This window comes from Nyctereutes procyonoides, unplaced genomic scaffold (assembly GCF_905146905.1).
Source record: "Nyctereutes procyonoides isolate TBG_1078 unplaced genomic scaffold, NYPRO_anot_genome, whole genome shotgun sequence".
Classification (NCBI taxonomy): Eukaryota; Metazoa; Chordata; class Mammalia; order Carnivora; family Canidae; genus Nyctereutes; species Nyctereutes procyonoides.
In genome coordinates this window covers 7,346,452-7,365,350 of record NW_026575044.1, presented here as the reverse complement: position 1 = coordinate 7,365,350, position 18,899 = coordinate 7,346,452, and the positions used below count along the sequence as shown (strand labels likewise).

At 38.9% G+C, this 18,899-nt stretch overlaps 1 protein-coding gene across 5 annotated transcripts in view; it reads right to left on the bottom strand.

Moving 5' to 3' along the window:
• Nucleotides 1-18,899, bottom strand: part of SDCCAG8 (SHH signaling and ciliogenesis regulator SDCCAG8) — a 234,719-nt gene that overhangs the window by 59,889 nt on the left and 155,931 nt on the right. For 3 of the 5 annotated variants that reach the window (XM_055323989.1, XM_055323991.1, XM_055323990.1), the window contains one exon: nt 13,349-13,480. In XM_055323989.1, coding sequence (XP_055179964.1) covers nt 13,349-13,480 — 132 coding nt within the window. Of the gene's footprint in view, nt 1-931; nt 1,021-13,348; nt 13,481-18,899 lie in introns of all 5 variants that reach the window. The other 2 variants (XR_008664244.1, XR_008664243.1) reach the window with 1 other exon arrangement.

Here is an 18,899-nt window from a genome sequence, read left to right as displayed (position 1 = left end):
GAGGAGAATGAAAAAAAAAAGAAAATGAAACCCAACTAGCCAAAGAACACATTTTTTTTAAATTTTTTTTTAAATTTATTTATGATAGTCATACAGTGAGAGAGAGAGAGAGAGAGAGAGGCAGAGACACAGGCAGAGGGAGAAGCAGGCTCCATGCACCAGGAGCCCCATGTGGGATCCGATCCCAGGTCTCCAGGATCGCGCCCTGGGCCAAAGGCAGGCGCCAAACCGCTGCCAAACCGCTGCGCCACCTGGGGATCCCCAAGAACACATTTGAAGATATGCGCGTAAGCCAAGACTAATGGATGACTCTGGAAGAGAAGCAGCAGGAGAGAGAACAGGGCATGCACATAACTGAGTTTCTCTCCAGGGCTGGCCTTGAGGCTGACACTGTTTAATGTTATCATCCCTGATAGGTATGTCAGCATCTCTCAGGGCCACCCTCTCCTGGGCTCTCAATCCCTCGCTGCTGCCCTTGAGCTCATTGATCCCATGGTGACCCTCTTGGTCTGCCACTCGAGTCATGCTACCCACACCTTGAGTCAAGCAAGGTTCCCTCCTACCACTTGGGAGTCAAATGCCATGCCAAAGACAAGAATTTAGGATTTGGTTTCTGAAGCAGCTGCTAAAATGACTGGTTAATAAAGTCTAAAGAGGAGGTGAATTCTTTCCTATGGGGAAAATTCTGGACCCATGGGAGACAGGAGACAGAATCTGGGCAGATAGAATCCCTTCTCTTTTCCTCCCTCTGGTGGGCCATTTGGAGGCAGTTTCTTTGTAACAGGCTGATCCAGAAACATGTGTCTCTGTGGCTTATCATGAAACAGTCAGTACAGGATAACACATTGTCTTACATTGTTCTGCATTCTTCCGTGCTTCACCTTCCTTTCCCTCGCTCTTGATGCCCTGAGACTGCAGCCAAAACACTCACCCTTAATTCTTGCTCAGGTACTGAAACAATGGAAATGAAGGGATTGGCAAAATCTTCACAGATACCATCCACTTGGGTAGTTAACATATCTAAAAATGGACAGAGAAAGATATATACCAGAGGAATAAGTCATAGAAATGGAAGTAGTCTGATAATGCAGGCAAAATAACTAGTGAAAAGAATCAAGGAGCTCAAGAACTAGAAGCAAGCTACCAGATTAAAGATGGGAAATGCTGAGCAGAAAGTGATCAGTGGGTCACTCTGGTTTAGCAAGTAGGAGGTAGACATCACCGTGTTTAAGAGATTAACATCACATAACTATCTCACCCTGCTGAAAAGCCTTCAAAGGCCTTCCCCCTCCTTCGCAGTGCTCAGAATAAACTCCAGATTTATGTTTTACATGATGCAAGGGAAAGACTCTTCCAGACCTAACAGCTGAGCGTTCTACTTCTTCTTAGGATGCAGGGAGCCACAAATGAACATAACTCTTACCCAACAGGAGAAAAAAAAGTTAGACAATTAACAAAACCATAATTTTTCTTGAGCTAATCAGAGCTGAGGTTGCAAGATAATCAGGTAAAATCATTCAAAAGGGTGATTTGCCTCTCTGAGGTGAGACTGAACCCTTTGAGTTGTTCTTTGATAGAGCATGGCAAAGAGTGATAGCTCCTATAGATGTGTAAAGGGGGAAGGAGGCAAAATTTTCCTGGATTCTTAGAGTGTGGGCTAGTTGACCCTCTAGAATCCCTGGAAGCCCCAGACACAGAAGTATAAGAGGATTTGCACTCATTCTCAAGCACTTTTCCACAGGCTTCCTTCTACTAGATACTCTTAAGAAAGATGGTGGCAGGAGGGGAAACTAGAGATATCCCCTGGCACCCCACCAGGTGGGGCACAAGCACAAAACCCTGCCACCTCACCAGACTCCTTTTTCATCTGAAACAAGCACCTCAAGCTTCTGGAGGAAAGGCAAGAAACCTTCCCAGATAGTTTCTGGGGAAAGGTGAAAAGCCAAATGGGTGGACACTTTGTGCACCTGCCCTGAGAAACAGATACATTGTTACTAAGGGAGGGGTAGAAGCAAAATCCATCAGTGGTATGATTGCAAATGTTTGAAATACAGTTCTCTTGGGGCAAAGAGGTCCTGTTTCATGATGTCTGCCAATTTAGCTGATGTGAATACTTCTGCCATGGTCAATTTAAAACTATCAACATGATGTTGAATGCCCCATATGTTTCTAAAAACTTAATAAATCAGCTCCAAAATATAACTGCATCTGACCCTGAGGAAGCAGTAGGAGGTCCTGTTCCCCATCCCCAACATAAGCCATGACCACAGTCAAATAAACAAACAAAAAAGTATCAGAAATAAAGAATATATTTGGTGGGTTATTGGCAGAATGAACTCAACAGAAGGGGAAAATCATTCAGTCTGAAGACTGGCCAACAGACATGATCCAAAGTGAAATACAAGAAGAAAGAAAGGAGTTCAGGTCGGGGACAGTGCCTGGAACAGTGCACCTAAGAGCCATGGGACAGCCTCAGATGGTCTAACCAATGTGTAAGGGGGGGGGGGACTGCTTACCATCTCCATCTCATCTACTCTCCCTCCCCCATTAGATTTAAAAGCCATGGTGTAATTCTTGAAGAGACCATGTTCTCCTTGACCCCCAGGACCTTCAAACATGTACTTCTTTATCTCTGTGAAGATTACTTAAAAACACTAAATTTTAAATCATAAGGGTTAAGAAAGTGAAAATGCTAACCAGAAGTTCTCGATCTACTTAAACAATAAAAACAGAGAGAGAAATTTGGCTTTAAAGGATGAACTCACTCAAAGTGGTTTATGTTAGATTTATGGAAAAAATGTTTAGGCATTTTAAGCATGGAAATATACTTTCTGTCCTCTAAGAACAGAAATTTGCCTTCTCTTTTAAGCAAAAGTTCTGTCCAAGGATTGTTTAATGCTCATAACCTCTAGTGGCCCTTTGTACAATTTGAACATATGTTTAGTACTTATTTTTAATTGAATATTTTTATTATCCAGACTTAACTGTGGAAAAATATAAAATAAACATTATCAAAATGTTAAAATTTGTTGATAATAGTTGATTTGCTAAAATATTTGCCTCCAAAAATGTATTACCTATTTACTATTACTTTATGTTCTTAGAGTTTTTTCTTTTTAAATTTTTAAATATTGTAACAACTTCCCTCCCAGGAACAGAAGTTAAAATCTGTTAGCTTTTGTTTGTGCTCCTCACTGTCTATTATGCTGAAACTACGACTTTTTAAAATAAGTAGGTAAAATGTATTCCTGTTGAACTTTTATTTGAGGCTTGAATTGAAAACTTTCACCACCAAATAGAGGACATACACACATAAACACACACACACAAATATTCACAGATACTTAGAATACTTCAGGCATTTCCCAAGTATGATCCAAAATGATTTATGGTTCCATAAATCAGCTGTTGAAAATTCAAAAGGGATGTTCCCATAGAAATCACATTATCTTTAAAAAGATTTGTAAGATTATTTATTCATGAGAGTCACAGAGAGAGAGAGGCAGAGACACAGCCAGAGGGAGAAGCAGCCTCTCTACAGGGAGCCTGATGTGGGACTCGATCCCAGGACCCCAGGATCACGCCCTGAGCCAAAGGCAGACGCTCAACCGCTGAGCAACCCAGGTGTCCCTAGAAATCACATATACAACACAGTGTTTTGGTTTCACAGACCTGCTCAGGAGAGCCAATGTAACCCATGAAGTAAATAAACCTCCTTCTAGAATATTAACCTCTGAAGGTCCTGTTGTACCTCCAGAATCTAGAACAGAGCCTGTTGTGTGTTAATGGGCTGATAAGTATGTTGAATGAAGGCATAACAGTGTCAAACATTTGTCAAGCACTAAGTCTGTGCTAGGTACTATTCTAAGAGTTTTCATGAATTATTTTAGGTAATTATCATGTCCTTCTAGGGTTGCATTTTTCAGATAGAGAAAGGGAAGAAGTGAGGATGATGAAATATAAGATGTAAGGAATTTGCTCATGACAACCTGGCTAGGAATTGGTAAATGAGGAGAACCCAGAGAATCTGGTTCTAGGGTTCATGCTCCTAACTACTGTACAAAGTCTCTTTACTTTAGGTTGTAGGTCAACTCACCAACAACTAGAACCTGAAGGCAGCTTAAAGCATTACAAAAGGGCAGGGATGTCTGTCTGCTTGTCCAGCCATTTATCCAAAGCACATTGATGCTATATAATAAATATCTGATGAATAAGTGAGAGGGAGTTTTCTTCTTCTCTTGGGTATTGGGCCTATTCTATAAAGAAGTGTGAATTATACTAAAATGTCTTCGCATTTTCCTTACTCTCTTTTGTTGGATATCTTTCCATGTAATCTACTCTCAGGTAAGCAGTCGTGATAGTGCTTGACTTATTCCAACTGCAGTGTCTAGACAGACTGCTTTAATAGCTTATTACCTGCTCCCAGATAAAAATTCTAATCCCTGCTGTTAGAACCTCCTCTGTTATTGGGAGGAAAGCAATCTGACTTCAGGTCTTCCTATTAAAATATAATCGAACCTGTCATCCAGTCCTCTTAGGGACTTGTCAATAATACATGGGATAATTGGATTTTAAGGAGGATGCTGTTAACCCCAATTGGCTTATAATTTTGGCATAATTTTGGGGGAAAGGGTCAAATTTTCTAAGCTGTTCTTGGTTTTTGCAGCTTCCTCCTTTCTAATATAAAATATTCGCAGATCATTTGTCCTTTGAGCCCTTAGGGGAGGCAGTCTACCTAATCCGCACATTTCCATGGTCTAGGAACATGAAAGCTAGAGATTACCAAGAAACATTTCAAAATTAACAAGAAGCAATGAGCTTCTTTCCTAGCAAATATGGGTTATTTATCATCTTCTATAATTTTATATTATAAAATAATGGCACAGAAATCTAAAATAACATAGCAATTATGTTAATTTACAATTAATAGTATGTTGTCAGTTACCCAGGGCTCCTGGGTGGCTCAGTCGGTTAAGTCTCAGACTCTTGATTTAGTTCAGATCATGATCTCAAGGTTGTGAAACGGAGCCCCACGTGGGGCTCTTCTGTGGGTGGGCATGGAGCCTGTCTCTCTCCCACTGTCCCTCCCCCTCCCCCTCCCCTGAACTACTCCCACACACATGTATGTCTGCATGCACACACACACACTCTCTCTCTAACAACAACAACAACAACAACAACAACAAAAAATCCCAAATTGCCAAGCAGCACATTACCAAAGGAGTGCCTCTCTACAGCATACTGGTAGGGGCAGGGGGAGATGGGAGGTGGGGATTATATACACATTTGCTTTAGCAAAAGAGATGCGGATGATTCACTGGTGAATTACAATTCACATAGGACTTGAAACATAGTTATTGAGAAACCGATACATTGCTGAAACAAATATGCAATTTTGTACTTCTAAGAGGTTAAGGAACAACATAGGACAAATGATTTTAATTACCATGACACTAAATTAAGAGCATTTTATAATTAAAAGCAAGAATAGCAACATTAAAAACCCAGATGACCTCAGTAAATGTCCTTTTGCCCCTAAATCACGGGAAGTCAAACCGGTGGAGCTTGGGCAGGATCAGGGGAGACTGGCAAGGGGTAGAAGCCAGTGGAATGCTGCAATAGCATCCTCAGTAAATTACTGATTTCCTGATTCTCAGTAAATCACGACCCAGAGCACTTTGGTTTATACTTTGATTACTCTTCTAAATGAGGAAAGATCAACTCAAAACATTTCCTCAGGGACAGGGAAAAGTTTTACGACTATAAGCTCAAATCTAGTATAAACAGACTTCTGGGGCAGCCCTGGTGGCGCAGCGGTTTAGCGCCGCCTGCAGCCCAGGGCGTGATCCTGGAGACCCTGGATCGAGTCCCACGTCAGGCTCTCTGTATGATGCCTGCTTCTCCCTCTGCCTCCCTGTGTCTCTGCCTCTCCCTCTCTCTCTCCCTGAATAAATAAATAAAATCTTAAAAAAAAAAAAAACTTCTGGTTTATACAAATCAGAGAGAACAAAAGATCAAATAAACACTCCACTCCAGGGCAACCAACTCTTGCCCAGGCTGCCTATGGAGGCAAGTCCCCCAGAACCCTCCTCCTTCTTGTCCATGGGGTTTCTGGAAGCACAAGAGTACCCCAAGAGACAGTGAGTGATGTCACAGCTGCTCTGGATCCCCATCAGCCCAAACAGAGAGAAAATCTGCAACCAGGGTATAAGGAGTGTGGACCTTTTTCATCTCTGTACCCCCTGGCCTAGTGTGGTGGCTGGTACCAAACAGATGCGCAGTAAACAGAATAAACCAATTCTGGCATCAGCTCACTTTGCCAGCACCTGATCTGGAAACCCACATTATAAGCTCCTATCTTCCTTTCAAGCCACAGTTGAGATTGGTGTCCCATATCTCCTCTGTCTACCTTAGCATCTCCAAATTTATCTGATTCTCAAAGCCTTCCACAGAAATACATATCTTTAGGAATACCCTTAGTAATCAGTTAAATTATTTTATACTTTTTACATGATATGACTTGGAGAGATTTTTAAAATAACAAATTTTATTTTAAATAGGTATATCTTTAAATTTTATAATATAAAGTGTTGTGCCCAAGATCGCGAATCCGAGAAACTGCCAAGGAGCCGACACACCAATGCAATCACACGAGGGTTTATTTACAAGCTCAAGCCTGGGCCCAAGTATACCCAACGCAACGGAGCAGGGACTTGGACCCCGAGACTAAGAGGCTTAGCAACTTTATAGGGGCCAGTGGCCAATGGGATACGCAGAAAGTTGCACAGTCATGCTGGTCTGCTGAGCCGGATTTCCGGTTAGGGTGTGTCCTGGTCTTTGATTAGGGTGGGGCAGTGCCCTAAGTAATAAGCAGGTCAGCACAAGGTGGGTGCAGCCCAAAATAGAGGCAGTCCTGCTCTGCTTGTCCAGGGGTAGGGGATTTTGTTCAATTTCCTGGGTCCCACAAAAGTTTATTTTAAAGCAATTTTCCTAAACCTGAAACTATTCTAAAAGATAAAGTCTATTTAAAAATATGATGAGAGGGGCTCCTGGGTAGTACAGTCAGCTGAGTGTCTGGGTCTTGGTTTTGGCTCAGGTCCTGGTCGCAGGGTCATGAGATCGAACCCTGCACCAGGCTTTGAATTCAGCATAGAGTCTGCTTGAGATTCTCTCCCTCTCCCTCTACCCCTCCTCCTTCTCTCTCCCTCTCCCCGCCTCTCTAAAATAAATAAATCTTGAAAAATATATATATGAGGAGAAACAGGGTATTTGCATGGTCTCTACCTCCCTAAAGGCCCTGAAGAACTTCTCTCAAGTGGAGAGATCTGGCAGGCACCACCTTGAGCAAGTGACCAAAGTCACCACCACTAGTGACAGGACACAATGACAGCCCGTCCTCAGCACCGTGCACTCAGAGGGACACAATACTGTTGGATTCCTGCCCAAAATGCCCAACCTCAGCCCACACATGAAGAGCCTCAGACAAACCCACATTGAGAGCCATTCTACAAACAATGGAGCAGTTTCTTACCAGAAGTCAGAACTGTCACAGAGCAGATTTCCCCCTTGAGAGAAATTACTGAGTGTCTAAGGACTACTAAAGAGAAAAGAGAACTAAATGCAACATAGAATCTTGGACCAGAACTAAAGAATATTAGGGGAAAGCTAGTGAAAATCTAAGAAGGTCTAGAGTGCATTCCTAGTATTGCACTGAAGCTAATTTTCTAGGCCAGATCACTGTATTGTGGTTATGTAAGATGCTCACATTGTGCAGGGCTGGGCGAAGGGCATATGGGAACTCACCCATTATTTCTGTAACTTTTTTAGAAATCAAATTATTTCAAAATAAAAAGCTAAATAAAAGTAATTTTCCTATGTAATGAGCAATGCCAACTACTTCACTTACATAAATTAAATCTTTAATGAATTAATTATATAAGAAAAAAGGCACAATTGGCCAATAACATGTTTTAGTAACAAAATGTGCTCTATAATGTAGATTTGAAATTAAATTGATGTGTAAGAATTAAAAAAAACCTACAAAAATGGCTTCATGATTTTTTTGGAATTCTTGTTTTTTTAATGTAAAATTCAATTTATTGCTTCGTTTTTTAAATTAACTTTTTTCATACTAATTTAAGACTGAAGGGAAGACTCAGCATAAATGAAGGGAAAGCTCAGAAATTTCTCATATGCCCTGTCCCCACACAGGTACAAACCAACCCTCATTATCCACATCCTCTACCAGAGTGATACGTTTGTTACAAGTCATGAAACTATGTGGACACATCATAATCACCCAAAGTTCATAGTTTATGTTAGGCTTCATTTCTGAAGTCATTCATTTTATGGATTTAGACAAATGTATAGTGACTTGTAGACACTATTATGGTATCATACAAAATATTTTGCACTGCCCGAGGAATCCTCTATTCTCCCCCCCCCCCCCCCACAGCCTTGGCAACCACGGGCCTTTTTACTGCCTCCACCATTTGCCTTTTCCAAAATGTCATAGAGTTGGAATTGTACAGTTTGTAGCCTTTTTAGACTGGCTTCTTTCACTTCATAATAAACATTTAAGGTTCCTCCATGTCTTTTCAAGGCCTGGTAGCTCATTTCTTTTTAATACTATATATATCATCCCACTGTCTGGTTGTACCACAATTAATCCATTCACCTATTGAAGAGATGTATCTTGGTTGTTTTCAAGTTTCGACAATTATGAATAAAGTTGCTATAGACATTGCTGTACAGGTTTTTGGGTGGATATAAGTTTTCAGCTCCTTTGGGTAAATACTAAGGAGCATGATTTCTGGATCATACATTTAAGTTTTGTAAGAATCTGCCAAACTGTCTTCCAAAGTGTACCATTTTGCATTCCCACCAGCAGTGAATGAGAGCTCCTATTGCTCCACATCCTTGCTAGCGCCTGATGGTGTCGGTGTTCTGGATTTTGACCACTCTAACAGGTATCTCATTGTAGTTAGTTTTGGTTTGCCTTTCCCTGATGACATATGATGTGGAGCATTTTTCATATGCTTATTTGCCAATATGTAGCTCTTCTTTGATGAGGTGTCTGTTAAGGTCTTTGACCTAATTTTAATTGGGTTGTTTGTTTTCTTATTGTTGAGTTTTAAGAGTTCTTTGAGTATTGTGGACAATAGGCCTTTATCAGATGTGTAATACTTTCTTCTAGTCTGTGGCCTGTTTTCTCATTCTCTTGACATGGTCTTTCTCAAAGCAGAGCTTTTATACTTGAATAAAGTCTATCTTATCAATTACTTCTTTCCTGGATTTTGCCTTTGGTGTTGTGTCTAAAAAGTCATCATCATTCCCAAGGTCATCTAGTTAACTTCCAGGAGTTTCAAAGTTTTGTATTTTATATTTTTGTCTGTGATCCATTTTGAGTTGATTTTTTGTAAGGCATAAGATCTATGTCTAGATTCTTTCTTTCTTTCTTTTTTGCATATGGATATCCAGTTATTCCAGCACCATTTGTTGAAAAGATTATCTTTGCTCCATTGTATTGCCTTTTCTCCTTGGGCCTACTTTTGGGTTCTCTGTTCCATTCCTTTGATCTACTTGTTGATTCTTACTCAAATACCACATCATCTGGATTACTATGCCTTCTTAGTAAGTTGGAAGTACTATAGTTCCAGCCTTCTGATTTCTTTCTTCTCCCTCATCATATTGAAACTATGTTGGCTATACTGGGTCTTTTGCCTCTCCATATACTTCAGAAGCAGTTTGTCACTATCCACAAAATAACTTACTGGAATTTTAACTGGAACTACATTAAATCTATAGGTCAAGTTGGGAAGAATAGACATTTTGGAAATATTGAGTCTTCTTATCTATGAACATAGAATCTCTCTCCAATTATTAATTCTTTGGTTTCATTCATCAGAATTTTGTAATTTTCCTCATATAGATCTTGTATCTATTTCATTAGTTATACCTAAGCATTTCGTTTCTGGGGTGCCAATATAAGTGGTGTTGTGTTTTTAATTTCAAATTTCAATTGTTCATTGCTGATATATAGGACAGTGATTAATTTTCAAATATTAACCTGTATCCTTCAACCTTGCTATAACTGCTTATTAGTTCCAGGAGATTTTTTTTACATATATGATCATGTCATCTACAAAAAAAGACAGTTTTAGTTTTATATCATTCTTCCCAATCTTTATATCTTTTATTTACTTTTTTGTCTTATTGCATTAGCTAGAACTCCCAGTATGATATTGAAAAGGAGAAGCAAAAGGGAACATTCTTGCTTTATATCTCATTTTGTGGGAAAGCTTTTGAATTTCTCACCATCAAGTATGATATTAGCACTAGATTTTTTGTAGATGTTCTGAATCAAGTTAACGGAGTTCCCCTCTACTTTTAGTTTACTGAGAGTTTTTACCATGAGTAGGTGTTGGATTTTGTCAAATGCTTTTTCTGCATGTACTGATATGACCATGTGATTTTTCTTTCTTAGCCTATTGATGTGATGGGTTACATTAATTGATTTTTGAATGTTGAACTGATCTTACATACCTCGGATAAATCCTACTTGGTTGTAGTGTGTAATTCTTTCAAAATATTGTTGGATTCTCTCTGCCAATGTTTTGTCTTTAAATGATGAAATAAAGGTTAAGATTTCAGGCTTCTATTTTCAGGTACTTCTCTGAAAACAATGAATAGTCTTAATTTCCCCAAAATGGAATGTCACATTAGATTAGAATCAATATTTTATTTCCCTTCTTTTCTAAGTAAGTTCTAGGTCCAACATGGGGTTTAAACTCAGGACCCAAAGGTCAAGAGTCACATGCTCTATCGACTGAACCAGTTGGGTGCTCCTATTTCCTATTCTTAACACTGGTTTTCAAGGAATAAATTTTCTATTAGAAAAATACAACTTAATAGATTTGGTAAAAATCATACTGTGGTAGTTTATAGAAGAATTACCGATTTTAAACTCACTAACTTGCTATATTTCAATCAGCAGCTGCACATCTTCTTTAATGATTTTTATGTGTATAATTTAAATGATACATTACCACAGGAAAGAAAACAAAAATTCTACATTATACATGTAAGAATGTATAACTGACAAAGCAGTGACGATCGCTGGGGGTTGATAACCCAATACTTGACCTCTTGACAGCACGTAAGTGCACTCAGTGGTCCTCTACTAGCTCTAGGGCTTGTTCCCTCTGCAGACCCTGTGGAGCTCTCACATGGTTCTATTTTCTATGACAAAATACATGAATAAATACCTTATTAAAACATTACCAGAAAAAGGCTGTAAATTCCATGACACTGGGGACTACATTTACTTTGCTCTTTTATCCCCAGCGTGTGGTGGAGAACATGACGCATGAGAGTGATCAATAAATACCTGCAGAATGAATGAATGAATGAATCATTAATTTGGTGCCTAACCTTCAGTTGGCAAATGTAGCTTTCCAAGCTTCCATTATATATCTGGAAATGGAGGATAGTTACAGCTACTTTCCAGTAAGATAACATGGGTGAGTGTATTTTGTGGACTCTAATACAAATTTAAGAAAAATAAATATTACAAAGAAGCTTTGGTTGCCTAGTATGGCAAATTGCAGCCCAAGGGCCAGGCCAAATCCTCTGGCTCGTTTTGTTGGCCCTCCAGCTATGAATGGTTTGGCTTTCCTAAAGGTTATAAAATACAAAAACAAAACAAAAAGGACTTTCTGACAGAAATCACATATGGCCCATAAAATCTAAAATATTTTAGTCTGGCCTAAAACAGTATCTCTGAGTTTAAGTAAATCTTTTAATGAGTAAATAAATGAATGATTAATACCTCCCAAATGCACCCGTATTTTAATATTTCAGTGACTGAAAAGCAGTGCCATTCTCTGACTGCCTTTCTTCTTCTCAATAGAGCAAGTGATCAACATTATAAAATATTTACCCCCTCCCCAAGGACTCTATGTTGACTTTAAATTTTAAAATAGGGATGCCTGGGTGACTCAGTGGTTGGGCATCTGCCTTTGGCTCAGGCAGTGATCCTGGAGTTCCGGGATCGAGTCCCATGTCGGGCTCCCTGCATGGAACCTGCTTCTCCCTCTGCCTGTGTGTCTCTGCCTCTCTCTCTGTGTCTCTCATGAATAAATAAATAAAATCTTTAAAATAAAAAAATAAAAACAAAATAAAAGGAGTCTATATGCATTTTCATTTTCCTCTCAATTTTATCAAGTGCTTCTGAAACAGAGGTGTGGAATGTCTGGTGAATGGGATAGGAATGGGGGGCTGCAGACCAAGAAAACCACTGCAAACCCGCTGTGGAGCTGTACATGTGATCGCCACGTGGAGTCCAAATCTACCGCAATCAATTCATTGCAGGGTGTAAATACTGACTTTTTGCCCCTCGGGAATCCACCATTGTATAGAAATTTTATATGACACATTTACAGAAATCGAGAAGAGGCTGTGTTTATTACAAAAGAACTGCACTAAACAGGAAAGGAATCTGGAGTTGAATGATCAAGATCCACGTGTGAACTCTACCACCTCCTCAATCTGTCCCTTGGGGCAAATCCATTAGTCTCTCTGAGCTTATGTTTCTTCATTCAGAAAAAGGAAGCAAATATCATTGGTGCCATTTGGAAGGTGGCTGTTAGGAGCCAGGTGCTTGACATACATTTGATCTTGATCTCAAACTGCAAAGTGGTCACTATTAGCCCCAGTACACAGATGAAGACACTTGCTGAGGGAGGTCAAGTAGCTTGCTCCAAGGCACACCAGTAGGAAGAATCAGAGGGTTTGGAGTCAATCCTGACTCGAGCAATACCCTCGGTTAGTTGGGCATCCAACTCTTGGTTTCAGCTCAGGTCATGATCTCAGGGTGGAGGGATCCAGCCCCATGTCAGGCCCCTTGCTCAGCAGGGAGTCTCCTTGGGGATTTTCTCTCCATCCCCCCACTCAAGCGTGCACTCGCTCTCTTTAGTAAATGAATAAATCTTAAAAAAAAAGAGATACCTGACCTTCTTATTTTATCTTACAAAAAACACATGAAACTATGAAATCCCTTCATATTACATTACCGACTTACACCTTAAAGTCAGATGGTTCTCCTACAATGCCCTCTGTTAAATCTATGTCTAGAGAATAATAAAGAGGAGATATGCTCTCCCCTCTGTATTATAAGAACAATCTAAGTTGAGAAAGCATAAATACTTAAGAGCATTAGATTTTGAGCATGTCTCTTGACTGCCACGGTGGCCATGAATTCTATTTATTCCACATCAATTTCCATTCTGATTTTGAACCCAACACCTTTAAGATATGGCATGTCAGTTGATTACTTAAGCCATATTACCTTTGCTTCATTATCTCATGTAGTCTTCCATGTTGGACACACTGTTCCTCCAATTCATCATTTCTTCTCTGTAACTTTTCCAGTTTGTCATATGTATACTTTTTCTCTTGACTGAGCTGAGCTATTTCAGATCTAGAGAGGTAAAAACACAGAAATGACAGATGTTAAAGTATTTATTACAGAGCATGTTTTTACTGTATAACCTTGGCATTCTCTTAAGTCTCATGCTTAAAAATGATGGTGTAAATATTTTATGTAAAACAGAATATTTCAGAAATTGCAAAATATCTAGTGGAGGAATATATGCATTGCAGGCACTCAAGTGGGAGACAGAGAAAGGAATAATGATTTACTTTGAAAGAGATGGCTTCTTCCAGGAACAACACAAAAATGATAATGATTCATATTCATACCCAATATTTATTGAGTGCCTATTATAGGCCAGCCACCATGCTGCTACAGAAGCAACCCCAGGCCTAATCTCTAGGATGGAGCATTGCTTCTTTTAATTAACATAGCTAATGTAATGGCACATGATTAAAATCATATAGTTCCAAAAAGCATAATAATGAAAAATGACATTCCCCTACCCACTACCTCCCCCGGCCCCATCTCCAGCTTGTCAATATAATTACTAGTTTTTCAATGTGTAGTTAAAGCAATAGCCACATTTATATCATGTGATTATCTCAATATTGGTATTTGCTGGCTAAGTACTTGATTATGATCACATATGCACTGGTATACATTTATTGTCCCCAGATGAGTGGGATTTAGTGTAGATTGACAGAATGTGAAGCCACCCTTTTCAGTGGGAGATTCCTAATACCAGTGTGTACAATTCTTTCCTCTGTGGCTCTTTTGCTTCTCAAGAGCAGAATCCTCCAGCTCCCTGCTTGTTCTGTCTGACCCTTGCCAGCAGTGGTCTAGGAGCAGGTCGGAAATAGAGAGGTAAGGATCTCACCTTTCAGAATGCAGACGTCAATATTAATTTCTCTATGCTGCCTTCAGTGCCTCTATTTTAAGCAGAGGCTGCTGGTTTGTTTAATGTCTTCAGAGAGGAAGCCCCCAGTTTGCTGGGTGGAGGAGGACAGTCATAGCTGGGTAGGGTGGGGAGTAGAACTGTTGATTTTGGTTTCAGTCCTATGCTCCACTTCTGCCTTCCGAATTTTTCTGGTATCCCAAGAGCAGATCAGTTTCTTTCATTCGCAGTGACTCCTCTGGAGACACATAAGATTTGCCTTCCTCCATTTTGCCACATCAGGTTCTATTTATCCAATCTTCTTTCTGCCTTCACACATCTCATTTGGGATCACAGAGGGCTCCTTAGGTGATGATTCACGTCTCTCAGGAAATATGCTACCTCTTCAGTATCTTGGAGGATTATCTCAAGTCTCAAAATTTAAAGATCAGAAAGATACCTATCTGAGAAAAACCATATCCCTGTCCTTGTTTTTGGTTCAACATGGTCCCTGTGGCCACCACCCCCCCCATGCCCCACTGCCTCACAGGTACTGAAAGTTTAAAGCTCTTGCATACAGTTAAAGACTGGTTGTTTCTTAAAGTTTAAGTAAGACATTTGAAGCAGAATGATGTCTCTCCAATGAAAGGATTCTTCCATTAGGTGAGAGAGCCTTTTCTTCTTGGTCAAGAAGAGATGTGGATTTACTTGGAATTCATCCCAAGGACCAAGTAGCCTCATTGTATGAAGCAATTTCCCACTTTCCATTCACCTCATTCCTCATTTTGTTTCATTTTGGTTCCAGGTTCATCTCAAAGGAAGCTTGCTCTGATCAATACTTTGCAGTTCTCAATATGTCAGCACATTTTTTAAAACTACCCCCAGCTTTTATGCATGTATTAGCTTATAATTTATTCCTCTGAACTGTGGCTCGATGCCTCATCTTTCTTACTAGATTATACATGAGAGCAGGGATTATCTCTTTTTCAAGCTCAGATCAAGCACTTAATCTACGTTTGCTTCTCTTAATAAGAATTTACCTATATTTGAAATAGTCCAAATCAGTTAATAATGACTTATGCTTCTCCTTTCAAAATCACATACAATATTTGGTAATTTAAGGGAGTTATAAGAAATTATTAAGTTAGTGTTCTTCCAAGATTAGTATCTCCTGCCACAACATGTACTATGTACTAAAATAAACTCCAAAAAAACAACAGATATCCTTAACCTGGATTAGGAAAACATGCAGAGGAATATTTATCTGTTCTCAGTTCTTTCCCCAGGGGAAAAAAAAAGTCACTTTTTAAAAGAACAATCACAAACGAAACATAGATTTTACAATATAAAAATACAAAACCTTTACATACAAAAAAATCATAATGTTCACAGTAGCAATTCTTTCTAGAAGCAGCCTTGCTATACAACCCAATATATGGAAACTGAATCTAGAAATGTGTCAACAGAAGATTGGTTACATTACTTATACAAAGGAATATCAAGAGGCTATACGGACAGTGAGAGCTATCTGTTGGCACTATTTATTAACTGAGAAATATGATTTATTGACCTAAAAATATGATATACTGGTAAGAAAGGAAAATATTGAAAAATCAGCATCTATAAAAGTGATACCATTTTATAATTAAAAATACCTTTTCCCCTCCCCCTTAAAATATTTTGATGTGTATATTACATTTTAATATTGATTCTTTCTAGGTGTCAGAATTAGGAATTTTTAAAGATTTATTTTCCTTTTCCATGTTTTTTGAGTTTTTACAATGGACATAGATTTAAGACAAAAAATAAAGTCACTTTAGCTGAATCTACTGTGGCCATCATGTCATAATACATATAAACCTCACCATCAGGCTCCACATCTTAAACCTAGATGGTGATGTATGTCAATTATTTCTCAATAAACCTGAACAAAAAAAAACTGAAAGTCATTTTGATTTTGAAAACAATTCATAAAAACCAAAAGGAACTGGGAATAAAAATTTCAAAATTAAAACAAGAACTGGGAACACATAAAAAATGAGACAAATGAGTATTAGAAGCCTCATTTAATAAAGTGCTATTCCACTCTCCAGCAAAATTCCAATTAAAAACAAATATGAGGAATATGAAAAATATTCACAGAGGTCAATAAACATTTATAAAATACTCAATTTCTACTATTATTTAAAAAATGCATAACAAAGCCAGATTCCAGTTGAATATTTAGTGCATGCCTACTCTCTGCCAGATAGCTGAATGCATCCTTTTTATTAATGATCACAATTAATTCTTCAAGGTACGTGTTTATTTCCTTTTCTCTTTGAGATAAGTAGGAGGTCACCTAAATGGTGATTAGCCCAGCCCAGATACAAACACTGGCCTGTCCAACTCTAAAGGGGTTGTCCCACCCACTGTACAATACTGCCTCTCACTTTTTCTTTTTTAAACCTCACCTGTTTGTGTTACATATTGATACGGGTACATGTATACTGAGAATTTAATGTAGCACCTGATCAAAGTCATCCACCTCAACAGCCTTAAAAAGGGTCCAAATCATTGCAACAAAAAAAGAGACAAGTTCAGGGTCTTTGGACCAGCAATCCCCTGTTAGGCATCTTGCCTAAGGGAATCAGCAAAAAAAATTCAGAGTTATGGACAAAATTATTATTGTATTCTTCATAACAGTTAAAAACTGGAAACATCTTAAATGTCTAATGAAGTATCATGCATATGAATGATTCAATTAAAATAGTTTCCAGAGTAGTGATGTAGACAAATGTTCACCAGATGACAGTAAGTGAAAAGCAGGATACAAACTGTATATACAGAACTCACTAACCAGGTGAATGCATGTGCCCATACATTCACACACAAACTCACTGAAAGGAGATACTTCACAGCTGAACAATATACTTCACTGGATGGTAATGTCAAAGGAAAATTTTTTCTTAATTTTTCTTTGTAGTTATAGCCAAATGTCCTATATTGAGGATTTCTTGCATGACCATAAAAAGATAAATGTTATTTTGTAAAGTGCACATTACTATCAGGTATTTTACTGCTATATTTTTTTCTGCTTTGCATATTTTGGGGTTTCTCCCCTCCCTTTGTTTATAATGGTAATTTGCCTTACAATTTGCAATGTTTGATAAAAATTTGGCAAATACATATGGACATCATCATTTGTCTGTCTAGGGCCCATGATATATTGAAAGAACTAGTAGTTTGCAAAGTTCAGAGAGTAAACTTCCAGCACAAGTTTCTGTGTTGATTCAAGATTACATTTGTGGCATGGTTATCCCAATGTCATATAAAAGAATAATTGACTCTAATCCATTTTTATAGAAAATTTAGGGGGATCCCTGGGTGGCGCAGCGGTTTGGCGCCTGCCTTTGGCCCAGGGCGCGATCCTGGAGACCCGGGATCGAATCCCACGTCGGGCTCCCGGTGCATGGAGCCTGCTTCTCCCTCTGCCTGTGTCTCTGCCTCTCTCTCTCTCCCTCTGTGACTATCATAAATAAATAAATTAATTAAAAAAAAAGAAAATTTAGGTAATTCCTGGCTTCACAGAAGCATGAACTTTTCCCTGCATTTTTATATACCAGTTATATTGTATAGTGGCACTTGCATGAAGTATAATATTTTACTACTACAATTACGATTACAATGATAATTGCTTTTTAAGGGAAAACCTGACCCCTTAATTTTTTATTCTTTTAGATTCTCACTTAACTTTTGGTGACAATTAGCAGAAGCCAGTATGAGTCTCTCCTTGCAGAACATAATTTGCGCAGCATCCCAACCTAACATCATCTAAATATGCGGGGGGAAAAAATAGTTCAACCGGGTGTGTGTTCTTTACTTCAATTAAACTCACACAGTTGGATACTGAGTGTTGCCAAAACAGTAATATAATTTATACATTATAGTCCACACAGTAAAACTACACTAAAAGTCATTTAACAATATTTATAACACCATAAAATACAGTGTTAAAATATATGAACTGCAATATGTACCAAAATTATAAAATTTGTTTCTCATCATCAGTGATTAAAACCAGGATCATTGCTCTAGCCTCAATACCCACAACCCTGGTGACAGATTAGAATTCAAATCTTAATGATCAATTTACAATTAACAAGATAGAAGTGAAACAAATTAAACCAACCATTATATATAACGAGACCCAATGGACTCCCATTGTTCCTCTTAATTACAAAACGCAAATCACAAATACACAATGGGCAGTGTTAGACATCAATCCATAAGCCTAGCAACCCAGAAAGTGACAATGACGGGAAAGAAAGAAGAGAAGCAAAACCACCATGTAGACCGGGGTTCTGTGCTCGCTGCTAGCCTGTCTCTCCAACATGCAAGTGCCCAGGGGCTGCAACGGAGAACAGGCTGGATCTTCACCCTGCAGCTGGCAGAGGCTCATGCCTCCCAGCGCCCAACACTTCTCAGCTCTTCCCAGGCCACGGTCAGAGCACTACAAACTGCACTGTGAACATTTTACTGCTGATTCATCCAAGCGCCTGCAGAGAGGGAACACTTCCCTCACTCTGATAAACAGAAATCACAGTTGCC